This window comes from Chamaea fasciata, unplaced genomic scaffold (assembly GCF_029207755.1).
Source record: "Chamaea fasciata isolate MVZ Bird 193981 ecotype frontalis unplaced genomic scaffold, bChaFas1.0.hap1 SCAF_6, whole genome shotgun sequence".
Taxonomy (NCBI): Eukaryota; Metazoa; Chordata; class Aves; order Passeriformes; family Sylviidae; genus Chamaea; species Chamaea fasciata.
In genome coordinates, this window is record NW_027094091.1 from 12,848,477 (window position 1) to 12,874,745 (window position 26,269).

General features: G+C 37.5%; 2 protein-coding genes across 5 annotated transcripts; both read left to right on the plus strand.

The window, feature by feature from the left end:
- The first annotated feature begins 4 nt into the window (after positions 1-4).
- On the plus strand, positions 5-9,229 carry LYAR (Ly1 antibody reactive). The gene is made up of 9 exons (XM_066185457.1): positions 5-22; positions 658-825; positions 1,134-1,248; positions 3,188-3,295; positions 4,623-4,706; positions 6,596-6,932; positions 7,200-7,304; positions 8,194-8,279; positions 8,605-9,229. The coding sequence occupies exons 2-9, from the start codon at positions 704-706 to the stop codon at positions 8,737-8,739; spliced, it is 1,092 nt and encodes a 363-aa protein (XP_066041554.1). The 5' UTR covers positions 5-22; positions 658-703; the 3' UTR covers positions 8,740-9,229.
- An 8,791-nt stretch (positions 9,230-18,020) lies between these two features.
- TMEM128 (transmembrane protein 128) lies at positions 18,021-25,231 on the plus strand. 4 transcript variants are annotated; one of them, XM_066184936.1, is made up of 6 exons: positions 18,021-18,143; positions 19,265-19,403; positions 20,872-21,033; positions 22,097-22,205; positions 23,527-23,566; positions 24,504-25,231. In XM_066184936.1, exons 1-4 carry the CDS (start codon positions 18,026-18,028, stop codon positions 22,194-22,196), a joined length of 519 nt encoding a protein of 172 aa, XP_066041033.1. In that variant the 5' UTR covers positions 18,021-18,025; the 3' UTR covers positions 22,197-22,205; positions 23,527-23,566; positions 24,504-25,231. The 4 variants fall into 4 exon arrangements, with proteins under 4 accessions (XP_066041033.1, XP_066041032.1, XP_066041034.1 ...); XM_066184935.1 differs by having other exon boundaries at positions 23,527-25,231; XM_066184937.1 differs by lacking the exon at positions 18,021-18,143 and adding an exon at positions 18,212-18,362 and having other exon boundaries at positions 23,527-25,231.
- The last annotated feature ends 1,038 nt before the right edge of the window (positions 25,232-26,269 follow it).

Here is a 26,269-nt window from a genome sequence, read left to right on the forward strand (position 1 = left end):
GGAGGCGGCGGCGGCCGGTGAGGTGCGGGGGCAGCGGGAGCGGGGGCGAGGCGGCAGGGCCCGGTACGGCAGGGCCCGGTACGGCAGGGCCCGGTACGGCAGGGCCCGGTACGGCAGCGCCCGGTACGGCAGCGCAGGGCAGCGCAGTAGCCCGCTGCCGCCCAGGAGCGCAGGTGGCGGCCACGCCGGACTTCCCGCGCCGTGTGGCCCGGCCACCCCCCAGCGCTGCCGCTCGGCGGCGCCCGGCCGGGACGGGTCTGCAGCTGACGGGAGCGGGAGGGCTCGGCGGGGGCCCGCAGGGGAAAGGAGAGGGACGGGAGACGCCGCCTGCGCGGCGTATCGGTGTGAGGGGCGGTGCGGGGGTCACCGGTTCCGCGGTTGGGGTGGTGGGTACGGGGGTTACTCCGTTCGGGTGATGGGTATGGGGGTTATCAGTTCCGGGGCTGGGATGGCGGCTGCGGGGGTTACTGGTTCCCTGTTGGAGTGGCAGGTACAGGGATTGCTGGTTCCCGGGGTGCTGATCTCCCCTCTGCTCAGGGAGCTCTTGCGCGTGCAGCCCCGGGCCGCTCACCCTGTGCCAGTCGGTGCACTGGTGCCTTTCGCTTCGGCCCTCCAAGTGTTTCCTTCAAGCTGTAAATTAAGATCTTGTACTCCTAGAGTTGCGCTTCTGTGGGAAGGAAGAGGCTCCTGACCACTCGCCAACATGGTGGTTTTCACATGCAATGCGTGTGGAGGAGCTGTGAAGAAAGCACAGGTTGAAAAGCACGTGAACATCTGCCGAAACTGTCAGTGCCTATCTTGCATGGATTGTGGCAAGGATTTCTGGTATGTAATGGACGGGAAATAGCCTTGCTCACTCTGCAGACTCACTTGCTCGCTCTTATCACAAATACAAGAGATGCAAGTCAGAAACTTTCACTGAAAGCTGTAGCGTGACAGAAATGTCTGTGGTCTTACAAGCATGTACTTTAAGCACATCACATTGTAATAATTTAAGCGTTGACAGTAATAAGGTTTAAATGATCCATTCATTTAAATAGTCTATTACTTCAGCTTGTTGGTTAGTTGAGTGTTGAACAGTTTGAAGACTGAAGCGTTTCAGTGGCCTGTGGTTAAAAATCTCTTGTGTTCAGGGGTGATGACTATAAGGAACATGTGAAATGCATCAGTGAAGACCAGAAATACGGTGGGAAAGGCTTTGAAGCCAAAACTAACAAAGGAGATGCTAAACAGCAGGAATGGATTCAGGTACAGTTTGTACTGGTAACACCTACAGTAACTGTTGTCTGTACTTAGCAGAGACAGAAAAGAGCCTCTACTGGCTCAACCTAGAGATCTATTTTTGCCAATATCCCCAGCTGTCTTCTGGCATTTCCTTGTTAGGTCTGTGTTTATCCTGGTAAGAAATGTGTCTTTCGCTTTCAATCTATCTCTTACTGCTTTGATTTAGTTTAATTTTCCCAACTACATACAGACACATTGGTAGTTGTCCTTTTCATGCTATTTATGCTTCTTTAGACCTCTGTCTACAGGCATCCCTCCCCATCTCATATTCTTTGTTGAAGGCTCAAAAATTGTACTCTGCTCAGTTGTTCTTCATGTGTAAAATTTTATCTTTGGTCTTCTAAAATCTTCCCACTCTACTGTATGCTTGTGAAATGCTGTTCAAGATATGAGTGAACCATAGATTTACCATGTGTCATAATTATGTTTTCTGTGCCTTTTATTCCTTTCTAAGTTTTTTGTCAGTTAATCTACTTTTAGGTAGTTTTTTTGTTTGGTTTGTTTTTCACTACTGCTGATCAAAGTGCTGGTATTTTCATGGAATTGGCTATTTTAACCCTGAGATCTTGTGTCTAAGCTCCAGTGGTCAACTAAAGCCTGCCATTTTAGATGTGAAGTTGGGATTGCTTTTCCTTTTCTTCTTACTTTACATGAATTTGTGTTGAACATATTTCACCTTCTTATTACCTAGTCACTCATTTTCTTAAGGTCTTTCTGGAATCCTCATAGTCCTCATCCTGAGTAGCATCATACCATTGGGAAAATTTTCTGTTCTCTTGTCAGATATTTTGTAAATATGTTGAACAAGAGAAGCTCCGGCATGGATAGAAATATCTCCTACCCTTTCTGTCTTACACAAGAACCTGGCTATGAACTATGGCTGTCCTTCAAAGGTTTTTGAAAGGACCTCAAACACGTCCTTAAAACACCATTAGTAATAAGTTAGGTCACATTTATGCATGGAATTGTTGATTTCTATTGTGTGGAACACATCTTAACAAGGTGCTAGGTTACACGTGTACTTGAAGCATATGATGAATACCCTTAAAGTCAGAGATGAGTGCTCTTGTTGAGCACTGTTTGAGGACATTTGTAAAGGCAGAATGATGTGAGTGCTTATGAACATTGGTAGCTTGCCTCAATAGTAAGTAATTCCTATGTAGAAGGATGAGGGATTATTACCAGACACCTTTTTCTGATAGTCTTAACATATTCACAAAGCCTTTCAGTAATCAGATTTTTCAGAAGTACACATAGGCTCTACAGTGTCCAGTGGTTGCACTCTCTAAATACTGGGCTTCCCAGTATTTCCTTTTTCCTCCCATGAGCAGCAATGCTGTTCAAGGAACTGCCATGAGGCCCTGGTCTAATCTCTCTTCTCTCATGCTGACACCCATAGTACAGGAATATCCAGAGCTCTCATATAGGGATAAATGTTTGTTAAAGCTGGCTCTTCTGCCAGGAGAAATGCATGTCAGAGCTGTGGCATCAAAAGTAAGCCTGATTTTTCATAATTAACTCCAAAACCGAAAAGTTGCCTTTCTTAATGCAGGTCTTTTTCATGCAGCAAGAATCCTTTCTGCAATACAGTTATTTTAGTTTGAAATGTTTTTATTACAGTTTGTAACCTGTTCATCAGAAAGCGCTGGTTAGCAGTCCTGCTTGCCTCAGCTTACTACATAGGTATAAATGTTTATATAGATAACTTTGACACATCTAACGAGCTATGATAGAACCAAAGGTCAGTATTTTTCTCATGTTTTTTGAACACTTCCTATGAGCAGACTATACCAGCTGTGGGTGCTGGGTGATTTCTGCCCGGTGTGTTTCAGACTTGCACACCTGACATGTACCCTTTGATCCTTATGCTGCTTTGTTGATTTAATTGTTTTTCTTCATTCAGAAAATTCACGAAATAATGAAGAAGCCCAACATAAGCCCTAAAGTGCGGAACATCCTGGAGCAAATGCGTACCTTTGATAACATTCCAAGAAAAAAAGTAAAGTTTCAGGTATGTTTTAACAGAGATTTGCAGTAATCCATGCAGTGAGCAAAAATAGACTTCTTTAGGGAATGCCACTCTCTTAACAAAGGTGGGAAAAGTTGCTTCTTTGGGCATTCGTATAGATTGCGTAATAACTGAATTTCAAATAAGCAGTGCTTGTAAAATCCATTTATTTGCTTCAAAGGACTCTTGGTCTACCAGTTGAATTAGGTATTAAGGCAGAGATTTACCTTGTAAGTTTAATCTCCATATGTAGGTTTGTTCTGTTTTCAACACCTTTCTTTTTTGACTATTTGCTATTTCTGTTGAATGTCCAAATTCTTTGACATATTTCTTATGTCTTTGCCTTTGTTTTTTCCTGAAGGCAAGATCCTGTTTTGAGAGTTTTCCTCAGTATTCCAACAGAATCTCCCGCTCTGCATGCTTCACTAAAGTAAATTACAGATGTGGAGAATTTACTCTGTGTGAAGACTTTCCTTACAAGTAAAGAATTTCTCACAAACTGGCCTTTTTTCCCCCCCTCTCTGTTCTGTGCCTCAGACTGTGAGGCTGAGAGAAGATCAGGCTTGCTTCCAAAGCACTCACATAGAACAATAGAGCTGTGGTGAAATTGCTGCTAGCAAGCTGAAGGTTAGAATATTTCCTTACAGAATTAGTGTTCTGAGCAGGAAAAATGGTATTTTTCAGAAGCCTCTCTTTTTGATAAAATGCATTGAAGTGGAAGATCAAAAGTTTTTGCAGTTAATTGTTCCAATTTACTAATGTACCTTTCTTTGGGTTTTCACTGCAGCGCAAAAATCTTTACATTTAACATTGAATTCCACATTTCTAAAAGTTGATCTCTTGCAGATAGTGTGGACAGCATAATTTACTGCTCTATTTTCATTTTCATCAGGAACACCTGCAATAACCCAAACAACTATCAAGTGTTTGCATTGAGATATTTACTTAAATCATACTCTCCTGTAATAAACTAAGATATCCATTTAGGAGTGTGACCTTATGTCCAGTACACAAATGAATAAGATTTTTTAAGTCATGGAACAGTCAGAAGATTTGCTAGGACCTTAACATAGCCATTTGGATCAAAAGCTTGAGGGTTATCTTTTGTATATATTTACCACTCACTATCTTAACAGTACCTAGACATTATGTGAAACAATTTAGCAGAGGCGGCTTGAGAGATTGATAGGAGGAACCTCGAATCAGATCTTAGTCAAAAGCAGTGATTAGATTCTTAAATGAAAAATAAAAAAGAAGAACTAATTATATGGTAAGGAAGAAAGAAAATCAGAGGTCCATGTTTTCAGTTGTTGTTTTTTTCTATGCACAGAATTGGATCAAGAACAGTTTGAGAATTAATGACAGCAATTTGCAAGATCAGGTGTGGGATGTTTTCTCAGAAGCAACCAGAAACGTAAGTTTAACTGGAGGTACAACATTTTGAAATGGGAATGCACTCCAAAACGTTTGAAGGAAAACCTTTCAGACTCCCTTTGTAGATGTTAGTGGAAACATTGTCTCCCATAGTTCCAATAGATTATGTTGTGACGTAGTAGTTCTTGACTAAATTGTTTATTTGTGGAACACAAAACTGTTGCTGAAGTAGTTGTTCATACTGGGTGTGTTGTGATTGAAAACCTGGACATGATGACAGGATTGTGCCATGATAACCAGAAAGCTAATTTATGCTACTAGTACATGAAAAAATGAAAAAGCACTGCCTTTATCTTTGTTCCGGTCTTTTAGCATACACTAAGACGGAATAAGACATCCTTCAGAGTTTATTGGTCTCAAATTTACGTGTATTGGAGTGAGAAATTAACGAGCACATTGTTTACCTATTTCATTAGCAGGGAGAGAGATCCTTCAGTTTGTGGCACAGGTTCCTCCATTTCTTTGTTCAAATTGTGGACCTACTCTGACCATTTGTCAGCACCTAATTTTTTGGCGTTTTATTACTGGCTTAGCGTGTTTTGGTAGGGTGTTGTTTTGTTTGTTTGTATCTATTGCTGCTACTCAAAAGCTGTTGGAGAAGCTCATCATTTCTCAGTTGATGTAAAGGTGCTCTCCCCACTTTCCCCCACATTCTTTTGAGGAAGAACGTAGGCATAGCTTTAGCATTAATCCCCTGTTGATGCTTTGTGTTTCTGATTTGATGATTCCAGTTAAGTTTATTTGCAGTTTTTCTGAGGAATCCAAATATAAGAGCCAGGAAAGAAGGAAACACATTTACTAAAGGATAGGAACATAACATAAATTCTGTACACTGAAGTACACAGTTTTGCCTGAGCATTAATACTGGGTTGATACAATTTCACTAAAGTCATAAGCAGTTCTCCCTTGACTTAAACTAATTTTTAAGAAAGTCTTCAATCTGAAAAACTTGTATTTAATCACAAATTTAAAAAATTACACTATCCATAGAGCATAGCATTAAAGTAAAATATATAACACAGCATTTCAATTCACCTTTAAGAATTCTTGAAAAGATCTGAAGGTATGGTTTGTAATACATACCTTGAAGTGTATATACTCAATGGAAATTCTTAGGTAGGATTCAAATTTAATTAAAATAACTCTTTATAAAAATCTTGGTGTTAAATTGCTTGTATAAAGATCTATTCTCTTTCTAAATAGCTACACCAACATTTCAGTAATTGTATTCCACTTGTAACTATTAAAATTAAAGTTTCAATTGAGCTTTAAATTTTTCATTAATATATTAATTATTCTACAAGAAAATCATTATAAGCCCAGGAATATGAAAAGAAAACCAAATATGTTGGGAAAAGTACAATTAAAACAACCAGGAGTGCCTTTCTTAGCATCATGCCATAATGGTTTGTTGTCCCCAACACATCCAAGACAGGGAAGTGGATGGCAAATGAGTTTATTACTCAAGGGCTATATATAATTATTTTTATTACTCAAGGGCTATATGTACTTAAGGAATAAGTTCTGCATCTTGCTGTAATGTGCTGTAGTTCTGTTTGTGTAAATTAAAGAGTTGTCACTTCCTTAATTACATTTAACAAATACTTAAAAACACAATAGACACTTCAACTAGGAATTTACGTATGTTGTAAGGTAACATTTCTTCTGTGGGGTTAATTAGCATTTAGTCTGTTAAGTTAAAAGAAGAATCAGGCACGTTATTTCTCAGGTAACTGGTGACATCACGTGAGCAATTTAGTTGATTTCAGGTTATCAGTGTTTTGAACAGTCACCAGTGATCTAGCAGAGGAAAGTGGCAATGACAAAAAATGCATGTGAAAACTGTAATAATCTCTCTTTCAACAAAAGATTTCAAATGAAAAAGAACAAGACAAACCACAACAGAAGGAAGAGCAGCAGTCTGCAGAAACTGGGGAAAATACTAAGGCAGAAGAAAACGGAATTATGGATGCTAAAACTGAGAGAAAAAAGAGTAAGAGGGAACGAAAAGAAGAGAGACAAAAGAACAAAAAGAAGGAGAAAAAAGATTTGAAAATAGAAAACCAGACAGAAGTGAAAAAAAGTAAAAAGTCCAAAAAAGGAAAAGAGAGCATGGAGGATGAATTTGAAATAAATGGAAATGGCAATCACAATGAAACAGAAGATGAAACAAATGTTAAGAAACGCAAACATAAACTTGTAGAAGGTATCCATCTTACAATTTTATATTTTTGTTTGTTTTGAAGATGCTTTTTCTCAGTTCCAAAGCTCAATAAACTACCTAAGTAGAATTTTAAAGTAGTCCATTAGATATACAAATTGGATTGTTTTTAACAGTGATTGCACATTTCTTTCATAAAATCTGAACAACTTTGCAAATATAAACTCATGTTACAAGAACAAAAACTTTAATCATGTCAGAACTTCTAGTTTTAAATCCTTCTTGTGTATGTTTATCCAATTCCATCTCTAGAGGAACCTCATACCAGAACAAAGAGAATGAAAACTGAAAGCATTTCAGAAGACATGGAAACAGAAAACATCAGTGACAATGAAGAACATGTGGGAGCAGATAAAGGTATTCTTAAAGGAGCGATTTAGATAGTTACAAAACTACTCTGCAAAAGACCTAATGCTAGAAAGACCTAATGATAGAAATACAGCTTCTGTAGCAAGGCATGAAATAAATTGTGCTTCAGTATACATAAATGTGTATATATTGAGTATACACGTTTGTTCCAGAGTAAGTAGCCTGTGCTACTCTCAACACCTGATAACAAATCACTTCTCTTATTTGTTGTTTGTGCTGTGCTGGCAGTATTTGATTATGCTTGGTTCCAGTGGACACTGATGTTTCACCACAGTTGGTCTCTTCCCTGCTGCCACGCACATCAGACAACACAACAACTCTTAGACCTCTTGTCTCTAATATCTAATTATCTCTAATATCCCTGTTTTTTGTTCAGTGAATCAGAAATTGCACTTCAGATACATTGGACCTTAGTTTATGCTTAGATAAACCTACTTCTGTCTATCACCTCACCCACTCTGACTGTGTTTAAACATACAGATCATTTATTTGGAAACCACCAATGACCTCTGAAGGTGGTATGGTCAGATTTGACTGCCTGTGCTTTAAGTGTGAAGAGACAGTATGGTAACTATTCCTGCCTTATTTAAGAGTTTCTGCTTAATAGCTGAAGTGCAGAAGTTAAGTAAAAACAATTCTGACCCCTGTTGTTCAAGTACTGTGTTGATTCTTTGTCTGTATTCCATTGTCTCTGTATTCAGGAACAGCTGATGACTGTGCTTAAGACACCGTCTTGTTGTAGGGTCGCTAAGGTAACAACTGTTGTGGAAGCCAAACTGATTCCAAAATTAGGAGATTGATGGCTGGTTACTAGTAGAGAAGAAGACCCAGAATACCTCCTTTTACTAACAATGTTGTACACCTAATTATTTTCTAGGTAAATTCAACTGGAAGGGAACCATCAAAGCAGTTCTGAAACAGGCTCCAGACAATGAAATTTCAATTAAAAAACTAAGAAAAAAGGTACTGTACAACATGTTTTTTAATCTCCTTTGGTCGTGTGAATTTATTTGTGTAATGCTGAAGCTCAGAAAATTCTGGCTTGCATAAACAAAAAAGTTCAACATTTTTTAATGGAATATCAGTTAACAGAATGTCAGCTGAAGGACAGGTTCTTTATTGCTTACTAATTACACAAGAAATTATACAAGAAGTTCAGTGCTAGTTGTGCAAAGGAATAATAGTACAATAGCTTCCATGCCACTTTTAATGCAGTAATGAAAATGTATTATTGCTTACAATGGAATCATCTTCACAGACTAAAACCTATTTCTCTGTCTTTGTGCAGGTGATAGCTCAATATTATGCAGTAGCTGGTGAACATCACAAAACAGAAGAGGAGATCCTAGTCCTATTCAATAAGAAAGTGAATAACAATCCCAAATTTAGAGTTCTAAAGGACAAAGTAAAACTTGTGAAATAGTTTGCATAGCTGTTGCATTTTAATCTTGCAGACGGAGTCAAACTCTTCTGTCAGCTGTACAGATACTATGCATTGGTATCAATTTAAATTGTGTATGTGAAAGCAGAATTTAACTTTTAATATTGGATTCCTCCCCTTTTTCTAGATTTATCACAGAACATTTTCAGATATTTTATTTTTTGATTTTACAGAAAATGTATATTTTTTGGTAGAAGTTTTAAGAGGTATTGAAAATAATTGCTGGCCTACTCTATTAAATTTTTTTCAGTAATGAATATAATTTATAGACATGAATGTTTTTCAGGACCTGGGTTGTGTGGCTTTTTGCAGGAACTATTTTCAGAACATATAGGATTTTCATATTCAAAACCCCACTGTGGAATAAATGTTTTGTTATCCTAAAATTCAAAATGGTATGACTGATGCCTGCTTTATGCACTGTGGATAATGTATGCCATCTTTAATAAACTGTTGATTCTATGTTGTAAAATGCATAAATAAGGTGTCAGATTTGTGTATGCAATATTGCACATACAGTGAAAATTTAAAGACTGACTTACCTGTATATGCATTGCTACTGAAAGTCTTGATTAGTAATGCAACTGACTTCAATAGAAGTGGTTACATGGACTGAAAATTGACTGGTGAGATAGATTACTTTAAAATACAGCCTTAAATATAATGTATCTTGTCACTTTATAGTTGCGTAATAAATCCACAAATTATTTGAAGAGGCTGTTGTATTGCTGTCACCAAAACAATTTAGCTGGGTCAGAAATGTTACGGGTATGTACGAGACAGAGCTGCCTGGTGAAAGTTACTTGAAGTTTTATAGGTTTTTACTTAAACGCAAAATTACATCCATGTAGGAAGTTTCCTATGACATAGTCCTTTTTAAAACAGCTTTATAATGCTGTCAGTCACATGGTGTTTTTAAGAATTGCTTAGTGATTTCAAGCAGAAACACTTCTATAAAACTTCATAGTAAAAATATCTGAATTTATAGAAATATAGAATATATTAAAGGTATAAATACTAAAAAATTAACTGTCATACACTGGGTTCAGTTTTTCTGAGTACATAGTTTTCTTGTTGTAAAGGTTGCAAGAAAGCATCTAATGAATTCAAGATCTCTTATTGAAGTATGCAACAGTTCTTTGTATTCAGTCTAACAGATAACCAGAATCTCGACTCCTATCATTGCAAGGTAGTGGTGTCTGATGCTCAGGGTTTACTGCAGTGATTACTGAATGTAGCTAAGTGTTCAAACGCTATGCATCAGTTGAAAGCTGGAAATAAGGAATATCAAGTCAACAGTATGCAGATGAGCTATCAGAGTAGAATGTAATTTTCTTTCCTGCTTTAACTGTTATGATTCTTAAAGATTCAAATGGTGTACTCCCCTGTGCATTGCCAGGGTTGGGTTAGTGGTGCTTGTGTGGAGTAGTAAACATACTGTAAATTTTTCTTTCCCTCTCTGTGTAAAGGATGAAGCAGCACCAGCTTATGTTCAGTTTTTCCCCTCATGATTTGGTAGACATGAATCTAATGCAAGCCTCTATTTGACAGTCATTAGTAGGAGTCTGTTGCAAGTAAGCCCTGATATAATTATGAAGTATAACCTCAGCATATGTTGCTGCAGTAGTATTACCTTTTCCTGCTCTGTTGGCAGAAAGAAGGGGAGGGGGAGCAATATGCTTTGTAGGCATGTTTTTCTTTCTGGGTGTTCCTGAGAATACTGTAGTATGGTGCATGAGTCTGCGCCCCTAATTGTAGAAGGCTTCAAGTGCTATTCCAGTCCAAGCATAGTTGCATTATTGACATGCAGCTCTCCGCTGAAAAAATCCCTGACTTCAATATTTTTTCATTGGACAATTAATAAAATACTCAGAGGACTGAAATTGGCTTTTGCCTTACAACAGATCTAGACTTTAATTTACTCCTTGCAACTAACGATGTCTTGATCAGATTGAAGTTACTAAAAATTTGGTGGTAATTGTTTCAGAGGAAGGCATAATCCCTCACAGATCATTGAGAATCCTTCAAGAAGACAGAAAAACAGCAGGACCTTTCTAATTTCTATGCAATAATTAAGCAGTTTATTTACCAGGATTGTTTTAATTCAGAATATGTTTTAGTGATTTTCTAAACAGCATAACATAGCTCCATAATTATACTTTATTTTTAAAATTTTTCTTTCTAAAATAGTGTATTGAAAATCAAGTGTCTTTGTGGCAGGGTGGGGAAGGAAGAAATTAGAAAATTGTTTAAAGTAGTGTCTTTCATTATAAGTATAGCATAAGCACTTAAGCAGGGACTTTAATCACTGGAAGAAAAAAAGCTTCAAAGGACAGCTACTTATTTGCTGTGCTCAACCCTCCACTGTCCTGGTGCATTAGAGTAGTTTGTTCTTTCTCCAGTGAAAACTGATCCTCCCACCTGGTGCTATAATCCAGTTGCATCAGGACAATGTAGTCAGAGCCCGACATGAGTAGTGGCTCATAGCTGATGACCACAGGATACAGAGACAGGATACATGATTTCATTCAGAAACTTTTAAGGCTGTAACACTCACCCTTATTAAGGAAATAAGAGAACAAATATTAAACTTTTTGTGCGAGATAAGTGAAAAAAGGCATATTGTTCTGTACATTGAGCTGGGTTCACAGGTTACAAGATATCTCAGTCAATATATTCAACATTTACCCCTTTCTTCTCTCGGATTAGCCTTTAAGAAAAAAACAGGAATAAGTCCTCTAAGTTTCTTTTCTGCTCTGTCAGCCAAGAAAAGCTGCATATTATGTTTCCCATTAGTACTATTACAGGAAGAGTTACTTTATATTGAATTCTAAATTTCATTTGGACTAGAGGAAGTTTTACTAGTAACTTTCCCTTGCACTTTTAAGATACAGTTCCTTTTGCTCCTTGTAATCTACTGCTTTTCTTTGCAATTCTCAAAAAGGATGTAATTCCTTTTGCACCTGACTCCTCATGCTTTTATGCTCTCAGACAGCAAAGGCTGAAAAAACTTTCAAGCTTTTTGCTTAGATTGGACTTTCTTCTTCAAAACTGCAGATCTCAGATCTTAGTCCTTTCCAAATACTTTTTTTAAAAATCTTTCCTTTTAAAATTTATTGTAGAAGATTTAGAATTATCCAGTCTTTTGTGTGTTTTGTCCTTCTCATTAGAATGTTAGTCGAAACTTTCTTGCTACACAACTTCATATCTGAGCTACAGTAGAAGTAAAATACTGAGTTTCAAAGAAGTAGTTTTATAGTTCCTGAAATTATTTGAAAGTAACAGAAAACCAGAAATGGTGTCTGTATGCCTACCCACCAATTAAACCCCTCTTCTCAAACTTGTATGTGGAATGCATTAGTACAAAATTAGTATAAAAAGCCTAATTAAGGCCCCATTACGGTCAAGCTCAACTCACGTATATTTGGTTTACTAGAAAAAAGGTGCTTTTAAATAAAATGGGATCTTCCTCTCAGGCAGCATGAAATCTACTTGGAAGTATTCAGATCACTACATCTCACTTTGGTGACAAAAGAAAAAGAACCTGAATAAAAAAGAACCAGAATTCTGTCTGCATTGCAGTTGGCTCAAACCACACTGTGTTTACTCCTTCGTTCTGTTCCTTGCAGTAGCCACACAATGAACTTCCACCATCCAGCCATTAATGTATAAACACAAAGTGCACTTTTATACTTAGATTTTTTTGCCCTTCTGCTGGCCTTTTCTCTTGATGAGAAGGAATTCCAGGAGGAATACACACCTATTGACACTGTATAGTATCCATACATGACAAAGGCTCATGTTCTCTGTGGTTGAGACAGGACCAGGATTTTCTCCTGGACTGTTCTTTCTTACCATGTCTTATATCACGAAAATATGTTTCCTCCTCCTGCTTGCTCCTACAATTCTGGCTCAGGTATTATACCTTTGAAAGTTTCAGCTTTGTTGGTGAACTTTCAGAACTGAAATGGTTCCAGAAGTTAGCATTGGTTCAGTTTTTCATGAGAAGAAAAAATCCGAGCTCAGCTGATGTTTTTATGTTATGTTCTTGTGTTATGTTCTTATGACTGTTCATAAACAAGACCTGTTTATGTTACACAGATTAGCCAAAACAGTAATGGGAATTGTACTATCATCGTCCAGCCAAAAATTCAAATTGCTGAATTCAATCTTCATAAAGGAAACATCTTTCTCTTCCTGTCTATCTTGGACAGTTTACCATTCACTCAGTGTTCCTTCTAACTCTGTTGTCCAATGAACTACAATACCTGTTCAAAATACATGAAAAATTGACCCTACAGAATATGAAAGTGGTAATGGACTATGAAGGACAATGGTAAAGAAGACCTTTTCCATGAATGAAGCGTGTAAGAGCTTTGTGTTGTGTTTATTTTTTTCAAGACTCCACAGAAACAGCATGAGCTGAATCCCACATTATACCCAGCAATGGGATGTTGCTATGCTGAACTGCACTTTCCAATCTTGTTAACAGTGATCCACATGACCAAGAAGCTTTGTCCCTGCTTTAGTACATCAGTCAAATCACAGGCAGTGGTGACACTAGACATCTTGAAAGCAATAGTTAATATTCTATCACAGCCTAAAATAATGCTAACCCCTACCAATAGAGAAATAGAGTCACACTGAAAGAGACCAATAATCCTGTACAGTAAATGTTGAATGATGGACTTGAATGCCCATTCCCACAATTGACAGACTTTCCTGTGTGAATTAGATCTGATGTTCATTATTCAAAGACCACACTTTAGGATGTTCCTAAATTCCCTAAGTATGAAATTCTTTTCATATTGTTACAGATGCATGGTAGCACAGACTTCTTCAAAGTAAAGAAATCAGTTTCAGTAAGTCCCAAGTGTTCTCTTTCCCACTCTCCCACATCTGGCCATTTGTTTTTGCCTCTCCACCACCCCCCGCATTTTTGCAGGCTTTTAAAACCAGATCAAATCCTCAAACTGAGAGGTATTATATACCACTACTGGGGATAGTGTAGTCAAGAACAATTATAGATGGAGTATTGCTGCCAAGTGCTTTGTATCATTAAACTGTAGTCTTGGGAAAACATTTTGAGAGCCATTGTATTCCCTCAAGAAAGTAAGTATAGTTAAGTGAAACTAAACTCAACAAATGATTTAGAAGACAGAGAGTAAGAAAATTTACTTAGCCACTTCTAGGAGAATGGTTTATTCAGATTTATTTTGGATAAACAGGATGATTTTTGGATATTTGGATAAATATTTTGGGTTTGCACATTTAAAAATGGAATGAACAGAACAGTCTTCTTATATTTATATTGCTGATTATATAAAGGCAAGTGTCAAACACATCTTTAAGGGTTAAGATGGTCTTCTATCAAATAAATAATTCAGATCAGCTTTTTTTTTTTTTTTTTTTTTTTTTTTTTTTTTTTTTTTGTAATTTGCTGACAACTTTCAAGGTGAGGAATAACATACCTAGATAAATTAGATGTCTATATGTGGTGCATTTTTTTCTGCTCTCCTAGATGCTCTCTTCACCTTTTTAACTGCCTTTGTCTTTTATGCTTTCTTCATGAAGAAGTTCACATGCTTGCATCCTTAAATATGGAGCCTTTTTGGTATCAAACACACTATTCTATGTATTGTTTCCTTCCTAAAGGGTCAATCCACGGCTGCACTGCAATTTAATACTCGCATGAGAATTCAGCTTGAGCTCAGGAGTTTGTATATGGACCACATTCAGAGTCAATTGAGTTTTACCCGGCAGTTGTTTTTCAGATCTGCGTTGTTATTCACACCAAGTGCTTTTAAGTCCTTTTCCATTGTACTGAATTTGAAATAGTTAAAAGAATGCAAGATGAAAGCAAGGGAACTGTTTGTACTGTCTGGAGGCTTTTTTTTTGTTACCTAGATGAGTCAGACAATGTATTTACTTTTTCACCCAATGTAAGAGAGTATGCACAATACTTTAGTCCAAGGACAAGGTTCAGAAAGGATTGAGAATCTCTACCCATCCAATCTTTTACTCCTGATAGGGGAAGATAAGCTTTATTATTTTTTATTTTTAATAACTTTATTATTACTTAGTTCATAAACAGAAAGCACAGACTATATGGCACAATATTTCCTCAAAATGAAAAAATACATCTATATTTTATCCAACCTACTTCAGCTAAAAATTAACATAGGAAGGAGCCTGCCCTACTTAGGTATGGAATGAAGAAAATTCCAACCAAGTCTTTTGTGAACAGATAACATTTGGGCTAATTTAGCTGTTGATTTCTGTGATAGGGAAAAAGTTATGAATATTGGCTAGAGTACTAGAAAACTAATTTGACTTCCCAAAAGTGAGAATTTAACTGGGAATTCCAATTCTAAATTTTATATCTACCCAGTCAAGAGACACAAAAAGCTACCACATTATTGTTGTAAATCAACATATAACCAACTAATCACTAAGCAGCAAATATTTATTGAGCAACAAGGAAATTCAAAATATCCAAATAGATGGAAAAATTCAGCTTATAACTGAGAAACCTGAATATTTAAAGATATTCAACTAACACACAAAGCATTATTTTCTACTTAAAATAAATGAATGTGAAGGTGTTGAATTCAGTTCCCAAGATGTGGAAACTGAATCACATTATGTGAGAGACCAGGAATACAGTTCACAAAAAAATTTCTGCAAACTCTGCCCTTTGTACATTTCTTCCCCCGAATCTTCAAATTCACAAATTTATTTCACAGACTTTTAACTAAAGTAATCACATCAAGCATCACATTTTAAAATACTTCCTTACATTTGTGCAGGGATTCCTAAACAATAACTTGGAAGAATTAATTATCCATAACAGGCCCGTTGATTAGATGCTTTGTTAATTATGTTGTTCATTTTGTGACAGTCTCGGTTCAGCTCCTGATCACTATCTATTCTTTGGCAGATTAATAATTTCTGAATCAGAGAAGCTCTGTGAAAAGATCACAGAAAACCTCTCGGCTCTACAAACACAGAACATGAGCGGTCTCAGTTAAGGTCAATAGTGAGTCCAGGAAGGAAGCTCTTATTTCAGCTCTTTGCACAATACCTACTCTGTAGGTAAACAGAAGTGTTCAGTTTAACAACACTGACAGATCTTAACCTTTCCAAGCATACATATTTATTTAATTGCTAAGTTTAAATCAAAGATATATCCTATGAACAGCTTTTGCAAAGAAATTGCATGAAGATTTCCTTTGTTTCTTATTTGAATCACTAAGATGAAAGTGGGGGCTGAGGTAGTCATTTCACTCAAAGGAAATAAAACAAAGAAACCTCTCTTTCATTGATAAGAAAGCAGAGCTCTGATCTCCCATGAGCTGCTAGCTTCAAAATATTCAACTGCAATACATAAAGAATAATAATCCCTGTAGTCACTAAGGATGCCATGTGGTTGGCCTTTAAGTGATACATGTTCTAAGGCTGGGAAAACAATTTCTACCTACTATGATACCTCTCACATGAAATTCAGTTATAAACAAAGGCCTGTTTTTCTGCAGAGAAAGAATTTTTTTTTTTTTCTGTTCTTGTATCTTTTAGGCTGAATTTACTCAAATTCAATGTGCAGTTATAAAGATTAAACAGAACCCTGTTTTCCTTTGTCCCTAGAATCTCACTCATTAATAAAACAGACAACAGTATATTTAGGAAAATATAGTTATCCAGCAGGTTTATCCACTGCTTAAACACTGCAAGTAACAGAAAGTTTAGCTTTTACTCTAATTAATTTCTACCAGTTAGTTTCTTCCCTTAGGATGGCCTAAAATTTTTTAGGGTTTACTGATAAAATACATAATTATTTAACCACAGCCTACATTCCATTCTTTTTGATTTTCTGGTTTTCTCAACATAAAACTACAGAGGAAGTATCTGCAAGGCATTTTTGTTGAGAAATGTTGCACAGTATGCATGTGGTAAGTGGAAATTTCACACATTTCTCATAATCATTGTTTTAATGCAAAATATTTTGCCTTCTGAGAGGAAAAGTACAATCAGGTCATTAAACACTTGGATTTTTGAACATTAATCTATATACAGCTAGAAGGACTGTAAATTTGATTTTGGTAAGTAAAACACACATACTGAAATTAGGTTTTTGTTTCATCAATCTCCCTTATAAAAATCTAAGGTTTTATTGAATATTTCTACATTTAATCCCACTGTAAAGAAAAACTATACATAACAGCTGCCGTATTGGACAGGTACTTCCACACTGAAGTCGGCAGGATTTCTGCCTTAGTCAGAATGTTACCTCACACAATTTTCTCTGAGAAAGTGCAGGCTTTTTAACAATCACATGGTTCATCTAATTAACAGAATGAACCTTTACTATTACGAACAATTTTCAATTTTAAAAGCCATATTAATGGCTTAATCACTGAACACGCCCCAGAAGATACAGTACACATATTCACAGTATTCCTAATATTCATAGTATTATAAGGACCAGACCTAAGGGTAATCTGCCAGCAAAATTAACTACTTTTGAGTTTGTCCATGTGAATAAACAAGAAAGCCCCGGTAATATAATTAGTTTCAAGGTTTTGTTTGCAGAAACAGGCTGATGTGACTTTAGTTACACAGAAATCAACTACAGAACTGAAATAATCTATTTTACCATTTTATTAGTTTATTTAACTTTAACATAGTTTGTCTTGCAAATATGTTTATTATTTCCAGTTACGAGCCGCAGTCTCGAGTGCTACAGGATTCCCGTGGCTCTGCAAACCTCCCGGAGCTTTGCATTTCACAGAATTACAGAATATTCCGAGTTGGGAATATTGGGAGGGACACAGGAGGATGGTGGAATCCAGCCCTTGAGTGAACGGCCCCTACGGGCATCCAACCTACGAGCTTGGTGTTCTAGCACCATGCTCCAATCATCTTTAATCTACGCTGCTGGCGTGTGGCTCAAAAACTGGGATTTCCTTAACATCTGCCCTCGAGAACATATGGTTGGCAGATGAGGAAAACATTTCTGCGCACAGTTTACATATATATATATATATTTAATTTTTTTCCCCTGAATCATTTCGGCACCACAGCCCTCACTGCGGCCCTCGGCTGTTCACGGCACCGCTCCCCCTCTCCCGGGGGGATCAGTGCGGTTCCCGAAGCTGTCTCGGCATCCCGCACGGCTCCCCGCCGCCGGGCGCCGCCGCTGCCCCTCACGCCGGGGCGGTCGCGGCCGCCGCGCTCCCGCCCCGCCGCGTCACTGCCGGAGCGGCCCAACATGGAGCCGGGCGGCGGCGGGGACGCGCTCCCGAGGCTGCGGCGCCCGGGGAGGCGCGGGCCGGAGCCCCGGGAGCCGCTGGAGCCGCGGCCGCCTGCCCGGGGCGGCGGGACGGCCGGTGGGTGGTGCCGGGGCGCGGGGAGCGGTGCCGGGCCCCGGCGGGCGGGCGCTGGGACGGCAGCGGGGCCGCCTCGGGTGGAGCGGCGCGGAGCGCGGCCCCGCCTGCCCTCAGGTGTCCGCTCCTGACTGCCGGATGCGTGTGGGGGACGCGAGGGGCTCGGAGCCGCGGATCGCCTGAGGCGCATGAAGTGCTCGAATGCTCCGGGCCCAAGCTCCGGTACGATGAGGAGGAATCTAGGAAAGGAAAAATAAAGCTGCCTGTAAGCTCCAGCAGAGCTGTGGGTACGCTCGGCTGGTGGCTGTGCGTGTGGAGGAATCGGCACGTGTGACGCTGCTGAAAGAGCACAGGCCACCAGGAACTCCTAGTGATAAGCTTTAGAGTGTGAGACATCAAAACCACCTCTGATACCTTTTTTGACAGGTTCGAGGGATTCCACGTGTATAAATACTGTGTTACTGTTACATGGTTACTGTCGTGCACAAAAAAAAAAAAGGCTTTCTCATCTGCTCGCTCTGATGTCTCCCTCTCTAAAGCAGTACGTGGTAATGAGGGGAAAAAGAGAAGGTAGTTTCCTGCACAATGGTAGTTACGGTTTACCTGCTGAAAGTGTGCAGTGTAAGTCAAGCCAGCTCCTGAAACTGCAGCTGAAAAGTTGTGAAATATCTGCAGTTGAGAACAAGAAAATTGTCTATGCCTGAAATCATTTTGCAAACACTTAAATTCATAAAGAAGGGTACAAATAAATTAGTAATTGGAAATAACGATCTGAAATTCTATATGCTAGATTATTAAAAATGCCTTAATAACATCAGGGGGTTTTAATTAGTTAAACAACCTTTACAAAATATAGTCAGCTGTTTCCTATAAAGATACACAGGTACAGTATTGTGCTGATTATTAATGCTTTATCCTTTTATCAAAGGGTACCTTGCTTAGTCTTTCACTTCAGTAAATGTTCAGAGCTTTTTAGAATATGTCTAGTACAAAGTGTATTATGATGAGTAGAATAATCTCCCAAGACAAATGAATTAAAAGATAAAACATCATGCTTTACATAACTATAATCATACTCCATTTAATGACTGGTTTTAGTGCTATAATTATGTTCTTATTTACAGAAGAGTCTACAGCTGTAGAGAAGATGAGGCCTCTTAACAGACTGAATATTCATTCTGCATTCTGGATTTTGGCATCAATAGCTGTGACATACTACTTTGATTTTTTAAAAAACATTAAAGAAACTATGCAAGCAGATAGGTAAGTTATCTTTTCTTACAAAAAGGTGTGTTTTAGTCTTAAAATCATACTCAGTTTGTTACATCTGGTCACTGTGTTTTACATCATGGATGAACACGATCTGCAGTAGGAATAGAGAAACCTGGGACTGTTCAGCCTGGAGAAGAGAAGGCTCAGAGGCATCTTGTCAATACATGTAAATACCTGAAGGGAGGGTGCAAAGAAGACAGAGGCAGGCTCTTTCCAGTGGCATCCAGGACAGGACCAGAGGCAGTGGGCACAAACTGAAATGGAGGAGCTTCCCTATGAAAATCAGGAAACACTTTTTTAGTGTGAGGGTGACTGAGCTCTAAACAGGTTGCTGAGGTAGGTTGTGGAGTCTCCATCCTTGGAGACACTCAAAAGTCATCTGGACATGATTCTGGGCAGCTGGCCGTAGCTGAGTGTACTTGAGCAGTGAGGTTGGACCAGACCTAAGCTGATATTAGTGAACTAACTTTAAAGTAAATACAATGCTTATAATTTGCTTCAAGTGTTTTTTTCTCTATAAACTCTACTGAGACATCTTTGTACATGCAAAGTTTGCTCTGATACCAGACATTTTAGCACTGTACCTTCAAGCTTTCACTTCAGTCCAATAAATAGCTGATTGTTTTGTTGGAAGTATTTAGGTTTTGATTTTATTTTTACAGTAAACTCTCTGAAAATTAATCCTTAAAGGTCAAACAGAAGTTCATTTCTCTAGAAGATCTCTAAATGATTTTGAGTAGTTCAGCAAAAGATTAATGAAACAATTTCTGTGAAGTAATTTTTATTTCTAGTCTATTTCTTTTCTATTAAATTCTTTTCAATGGGATTGATGTGCATCTTCCTCCCAAGTTTCCTTATCTGAACTAGTCTTGAAGTGTATCCTCAAAGAGGCTAAAAAGTGTGTCTCCCTAAATAATCACATACCCTGTGTTTTTATGATTCTGAGTTTAAAATTCTGGATTTCTCCATGGTTTTCTTCAGCAGATATAAAGAAAAATCTTCATGCTTCTTGTCTGTTAAATTTGAGAGTTCACAAACTGCAACCATATTAAAGCTTTCTGCAGCATTTCTGTTACACAAAGATCACCACTCTAATTTATAGTGAAAAGCACAGTTGCAGTGGAGCCTATTTTATTTTATTAGTGACAAAGTGGTTTTGATGTGGTAGTGTAGTAGATTCCTGACAAGATCTGTCACATTGAGTTTCCAGAATATTTGAGGGGACAATGTATGAAAAGAACATTTAATTACAAAATTAAACTCAGTTGTTTATATTAGCTTTCAAGGGCAAAAAGTGTTATGTAGAATTAATTTAAGGTAAAACCTACAGGAACTCTGGGCTACAGTCTGTGTATTTAACAGATATTGCCTCTTGTATCTGTAGACTGGAGTGAAGATGACTGTGCCAACTGCAGTGTGACTGTGCTAAACATGGTTTTATGGGCTTTTCTTTCCACAGCTGGTGGCTTTCCTGTGGCTCTTGTTTATTGGCTGCATGTTTATCTATTGCCTTTTACTGCATACTGTATCTTGAGTGGTACTGTGGCATTCAGGACTATGATGAGCAGTACCCTGCCCTGATTCCTGTCACAACAGCTACCTTTATAGCAGCAGCAATTTGGTGAGTTCAAACACTGCCTGCAAACTCCTGCTAAACCTGTGCTAGTCTGTGTGCTAATGGGCTCACTTTATAAGAAGTATAATTTCTGTTGTTCTGCTACGTGTATTGGTGACAATACCAGTTCTATGTAGTGTAATTTCTTGCACTTTCAACTTTCATCCACAAAGCAAGAGTTGCAACAGTTGAAACCATATATTGCGTACTTGGAGATGTACTGGATCTTTTCTGTCTTGAAAATTTAGGGGAAAACTGAAGTTGTTATCTTTGTTAGTGTAAATTTCTTACCTCTGGCAACTACTTGTAGTTTACAAATTAAGATAAAGATGTAATCTCTCTATCTGAGAAAAAATTCAGCTCAATCAGTTTGTCAGAGTTCTTCATTATCAAACAATCTACAAATAGCAAACATACACAAAATGTTAGACTTCTGACTACTGCCATGTGAGTTTTAAGGGTTTATATTTTGTCTGAGAATGGTACTTTTAGTAAGAGTTGCTTTACTTACGAGGTTATATGAGTTGAAATTGAGCAAATGTGGATGAAGAAAATTACATACATTGTGCCAGTATATTTATTTTTTTTCTGCATGAAAATTGATTTCCTCTTGTTTAGCTGTTTTGTCAGAGTTTCAAGTCAGTATTTGTTGCAATGGTGAAAAAAAGGAAGATGGAAGAAAATAAAGGTTTCCTATGGTTTATATTTAGTCGAATCTGTAATTCTTGTAAGTCAGTTGTAAAATAAGTTGTTTTTCCCCCTGTCTCTTCAGTTAGCTGAAATCTGCCTGGATGAAAGTTCAGATTAAGGTTTCTCTCAGCTGCCATGTATGCCCATGGAAAAATCAAAGAGTAGGTAATTTTCAGGGGCTTCAGATACAGATTTTCTTAAAGTAAAAGGTATCTTTACCCTTTACCTTTGATGTGTTTTGTTGTCAGAAACAAAGGAGTGTATTTCCAGGTTAAGTAATTTATATCTTATTTCCTCTTTTGCCATGTTTCCTTTGAATGCCTGGTGTTTCTGTAATATGACAACTGAACTTACCAAATACTTTCTGCTTTATTCCCAGTTTCAATGTTGCCTTGTGGCCTATCTGGTCATTTTTTACACCTGTGTTGCTCTTCATTCAGTTCATGGGTGTTGTGATGCTTGTGTCACTCCTTGGATAAGCCCTTCAGGTAAATAATTGAATTTTTTTAAGTACATAAAAGTATCTATGTTGTTGTGGGAACTGTTTTGTTAGACATTTAAACATTGGGAGGCCATTTAGGCATTCCTTCTCTATGTTTTATGCACGTTCTTAGAATTGTGACATTTTGTGGCATATAGAGTAGCCAGAGAACATGCAGTTATCCAAAGGGGAAGAGTATACTTTCCGCTTCTCTAAAATTCCATTCTAGACATTGAAAAGAGACATTAGTGAGAATGGATGGTTTGAGGCCAAAAACCTGCAGCTTTTACCTAGACTGGGAGAACTTCTTAGTAAAGCTGCTTGACCTGATAGTAAAGGGGAGAAGATATCAACATCCATGTGCAAAGGCCTTGTCTTTTTTCTAAATTAAAAATCCTTTTATATCTTTGTCTTCAAGTGTGCTGTTTACATTTTCTGTGATGCACAGCCCAGATCAACCTGCTGTGTGGAAAATTGCCAGATATGAGAAGTTCTTTCTAAAAAGAACTTTTCAAAAGCCAACTTATCTGTTTTGTTGACTTGAAAAATGTCTTCTCAATAACTGCCACACCTTTTGTTAGGATATACTTATCAAGTGAATCCAGGAAAATGTAAAAAGCTGAGAAAGACATCAAATACAGCTCACTCAATAGGGTAAAGGATGCAAAGGATGTGAGACAAATGTATCGCATTTGTCTCACATCATCCAGGCAAGCTACTCCTGCTTTTTGTACTTCTCAAGGGAATAGGGAGCAAGCCTGTTTGGCTTTGCTTGCCATCACAAATCCTTTCTGGTGAGGAGATCCCTCAGCATTTTTGGGAGTACAGCAAAAAGAAGACTGCTGGATTTAGGGTGTAGCCTTTTGTACTGACAAAGTTGTAGGCAAAAAAAGGTTTAATGGCTGGGATGGTGAAACTCAGATTTTTTTTTTTTAATAAGAAACTGAACCACTGTTGCATTTCCCCCTCTATTTTTGAGTTATCAAGAAACCTGGTTTTTAAGGAGATAATTAACTTCTATTCTGACAAAACTCAGACTTTGAAAAATAGAATATTCAATTCAGAAACTCTTTACTGTGGGAACTTGAGTCACACTTGCTGATACAAACGTATCCATGTTTGTTGGTTCCCTCATTAGCTGTGTTCTGTCTGAGCACTTGAAGTATGTGGGGAAAATACTGTATTAGGTCAAATAATGATTTGTCTAATAAGTTATTACTTGGTGTTCCAAAATCATTAATTCATTTAGTACATGATACAGCTTGTGCAGTATATAGAATCTTCAAAGATTTTTGTTAAATTTGGTTTGTTTTTTTCTGTTCTTTCAGCTTCCTGTGAAGGACTCAAGTAACTGTAATCCTGCAAAGTGTATGTCACTTCTGTTGCATTCCAGTACTTCTGTTGTTTCTAATACTGCCTGTTTGTTCTAACTAATACAGTAATTCTTAATCTAGTTGTTTTATAAATCAATGGATATAACCATAGGAAAAAGCAACTGATTAGTGAATAATTGGAAGATAAATTGATTTTACATCTCTTAGTTACATGAGACCTTTAATTTTGTAAAGCTTCTATTTATGTTTGAATATTAAGCACATGGGTAGTATGTAGTAGCACCATAAAATAGTGTTGAATGGGACCTTTTAATATTATCTCTGGGGGCCTCAGAGGTCACGTACTCGAACTTCCTGCTCAAATCATGTTGTTTGATTTGGAAGTAAGTGATACTTAAATCAAGTGTTGTGGGATTTTAATACTATATTCTTTCCATTTGAACTGACAGGTAAAATACACTTTATCTGGAACCTGTGTTTGTACCTGTAAACTTACTTACAGGAGACATTTCTTGATCTGTTAAATTTTTAATGGTATGTTACCATGTAGGAAATACATTATTATCTAATGACTTGAATTCAGATCTGCTAGTGTTTTAAAAAAAGTATGGATAGGGGTAAGGGAAAGCTGGTTGACATTTGGCAGTGCCATCAATTAAATAAATTCTGCTTGTGCTCATACAGTTTGTCCACAGCCAAAGGTGGATGATCAAGCTCTGAATAACTAGCAATACAATGAACAATATTAACACTACGCAAGAAATTTGGAGCACACATTAAATTCTTTTGATGTATGCACTGTTTTTCAGTATTCAGGTTGTTTTTTCGCTGTAAATTAACTTTTCATTCTTAGCAGTGCCTGTTAATGAAGTTGCCATTTTCCTTCCTCAGCAATGAAATGGCTGATATTAACTGAAAAGTGACTAGTTATCCTCAGTTGGGGAAATAAAATAACATTTTATTTTTATTAGGTGTCTGTTCATGTTGACTGAGATACTTAACTATCTGAAGACCTGAGCACCATCTAGTTGCTAGACCACTCTATGTATCCTTGTGTAAATACTTTTCCACCCATGCCTTTTGGAAAATAGGAGAATATAGAAACTGGGTATTGAAACCTGTTAAAATCTACTCCTTGTGAGTCTTGCTTGAAGTCTGGACTGTCAAAGTATAGTGTGTTCTTCATTCCAACTTCCAAATTCCCACCATTGCTGAACACATGGAATGTTTAGTAATGAAAGAGATACACATTGTCTTTGGCTGTTACTGTTCCACTGATGAAAAAAGTTGTGACCTAATAGTATGTAATACAAAGGATCAGACAAACCAAAATAAAATGCATTCAGCACTACTTGAAGTAGTTTGTAGGATAAGCTAACTGCTTGACTTGTTTAAATGTAATATTTAAGTTTGCCAAAAGCAGTCATGCTTCACATCTTTAAAGTGCAAGTTGTTTATCTTCGGGTTTTCATCTTTTAAAAGGTTTTAACAATTTTGTGTCTGCATACACAGGTACATTTGAATAACTTTCTTTAATATTTAAAATGCAGTATTGCTCAGGGACGGTTATTATAGCTGTATTTTTATTTGTCAGCTATATAAATGCTCTAGGTGTTTTGTCTGGTGATCTGAATTAAAATTACGATTTGCTACATGATTTTTCAAGTTCATTCTTCTGAACATCTTAATAAACTTTGTACAAAAGTGATCAATCGTTGTTCAGTATTTAATTGTTTAACCGTCTAATTACACTTTCTTGGAGAGTTCCACCCCATCTCATTGCTTTTTCTGTAAAATAGGTGTTCATGTAGATTTTAAATACTCTACTTGACTCCGAGTATCTTTGTCTTTCATGCCCCCTCAGTTGGGTTTATTGAAGGTGTTACAACACTGTTCACTTCTGGAGAGCTGTTTGCCCTCTGAGTACTTCGATTTCTTTCTGAGAATCCTGGGTGGATATGCTCCTTGTACAAAGTCCAGCAGAGTCTTTCAGTAACAGTTCTGACTATCCAACATAATACTCATTCACTTACATACTCAAAAGGAAGTAATGGCAAATCTGGTGAGAATGTGAAACAATGCTTGTTTTAGTTGTAACCTGACACAATGCTGCTGCCACTTCTGTGAGCTCCTTGCTTATGTTATTTTCCTTACCACCAAGTAAAGAATTTAGGGCAAGAGAGTAGAAAGAGGTAGCATAATAATTCCCTGAAAAAAATATGAGGCAATTGAAATCCCCACCTCTACTAATGCTTGAATGTATTCTCTTGGTACAGACCACCATAGGTATCTTCTGTATCCATTTACATTATTTCATTTCTGGGTGAGAATGTGTACCAGCACCAAAGAGCTTTCCTTCACAAGTGACAAAGGGATGCTCTTGCATAATTTGAAGTTAAATAGTCCATGTAGTGAAGATTATTTATCACAGTTACCCATAGAAGCTCTGTAAAATGGAAGCATCTTCCTTAGTTATTCTTTAGGGGTTATATCATATGAGATAGAAGTAGGATTTGGCAATCCTACAATGCCATTTCTGATATTGATGGATGTAGCTGTGAGCTAGAGGTGATTGAAGCCTGACAGTTTGACTAGTTATGCTTTTGATTTATATTGCTGTTAACAGGCCAGACAGAAACACAGGGCTGGCTTTCTGTTAAGTCCATTCCTCAAAAGGAAAATCTTCAGGTGGCTTAAAATACCTGTTTCTTGAGAACAGGACAAAATGAAGAAAGGA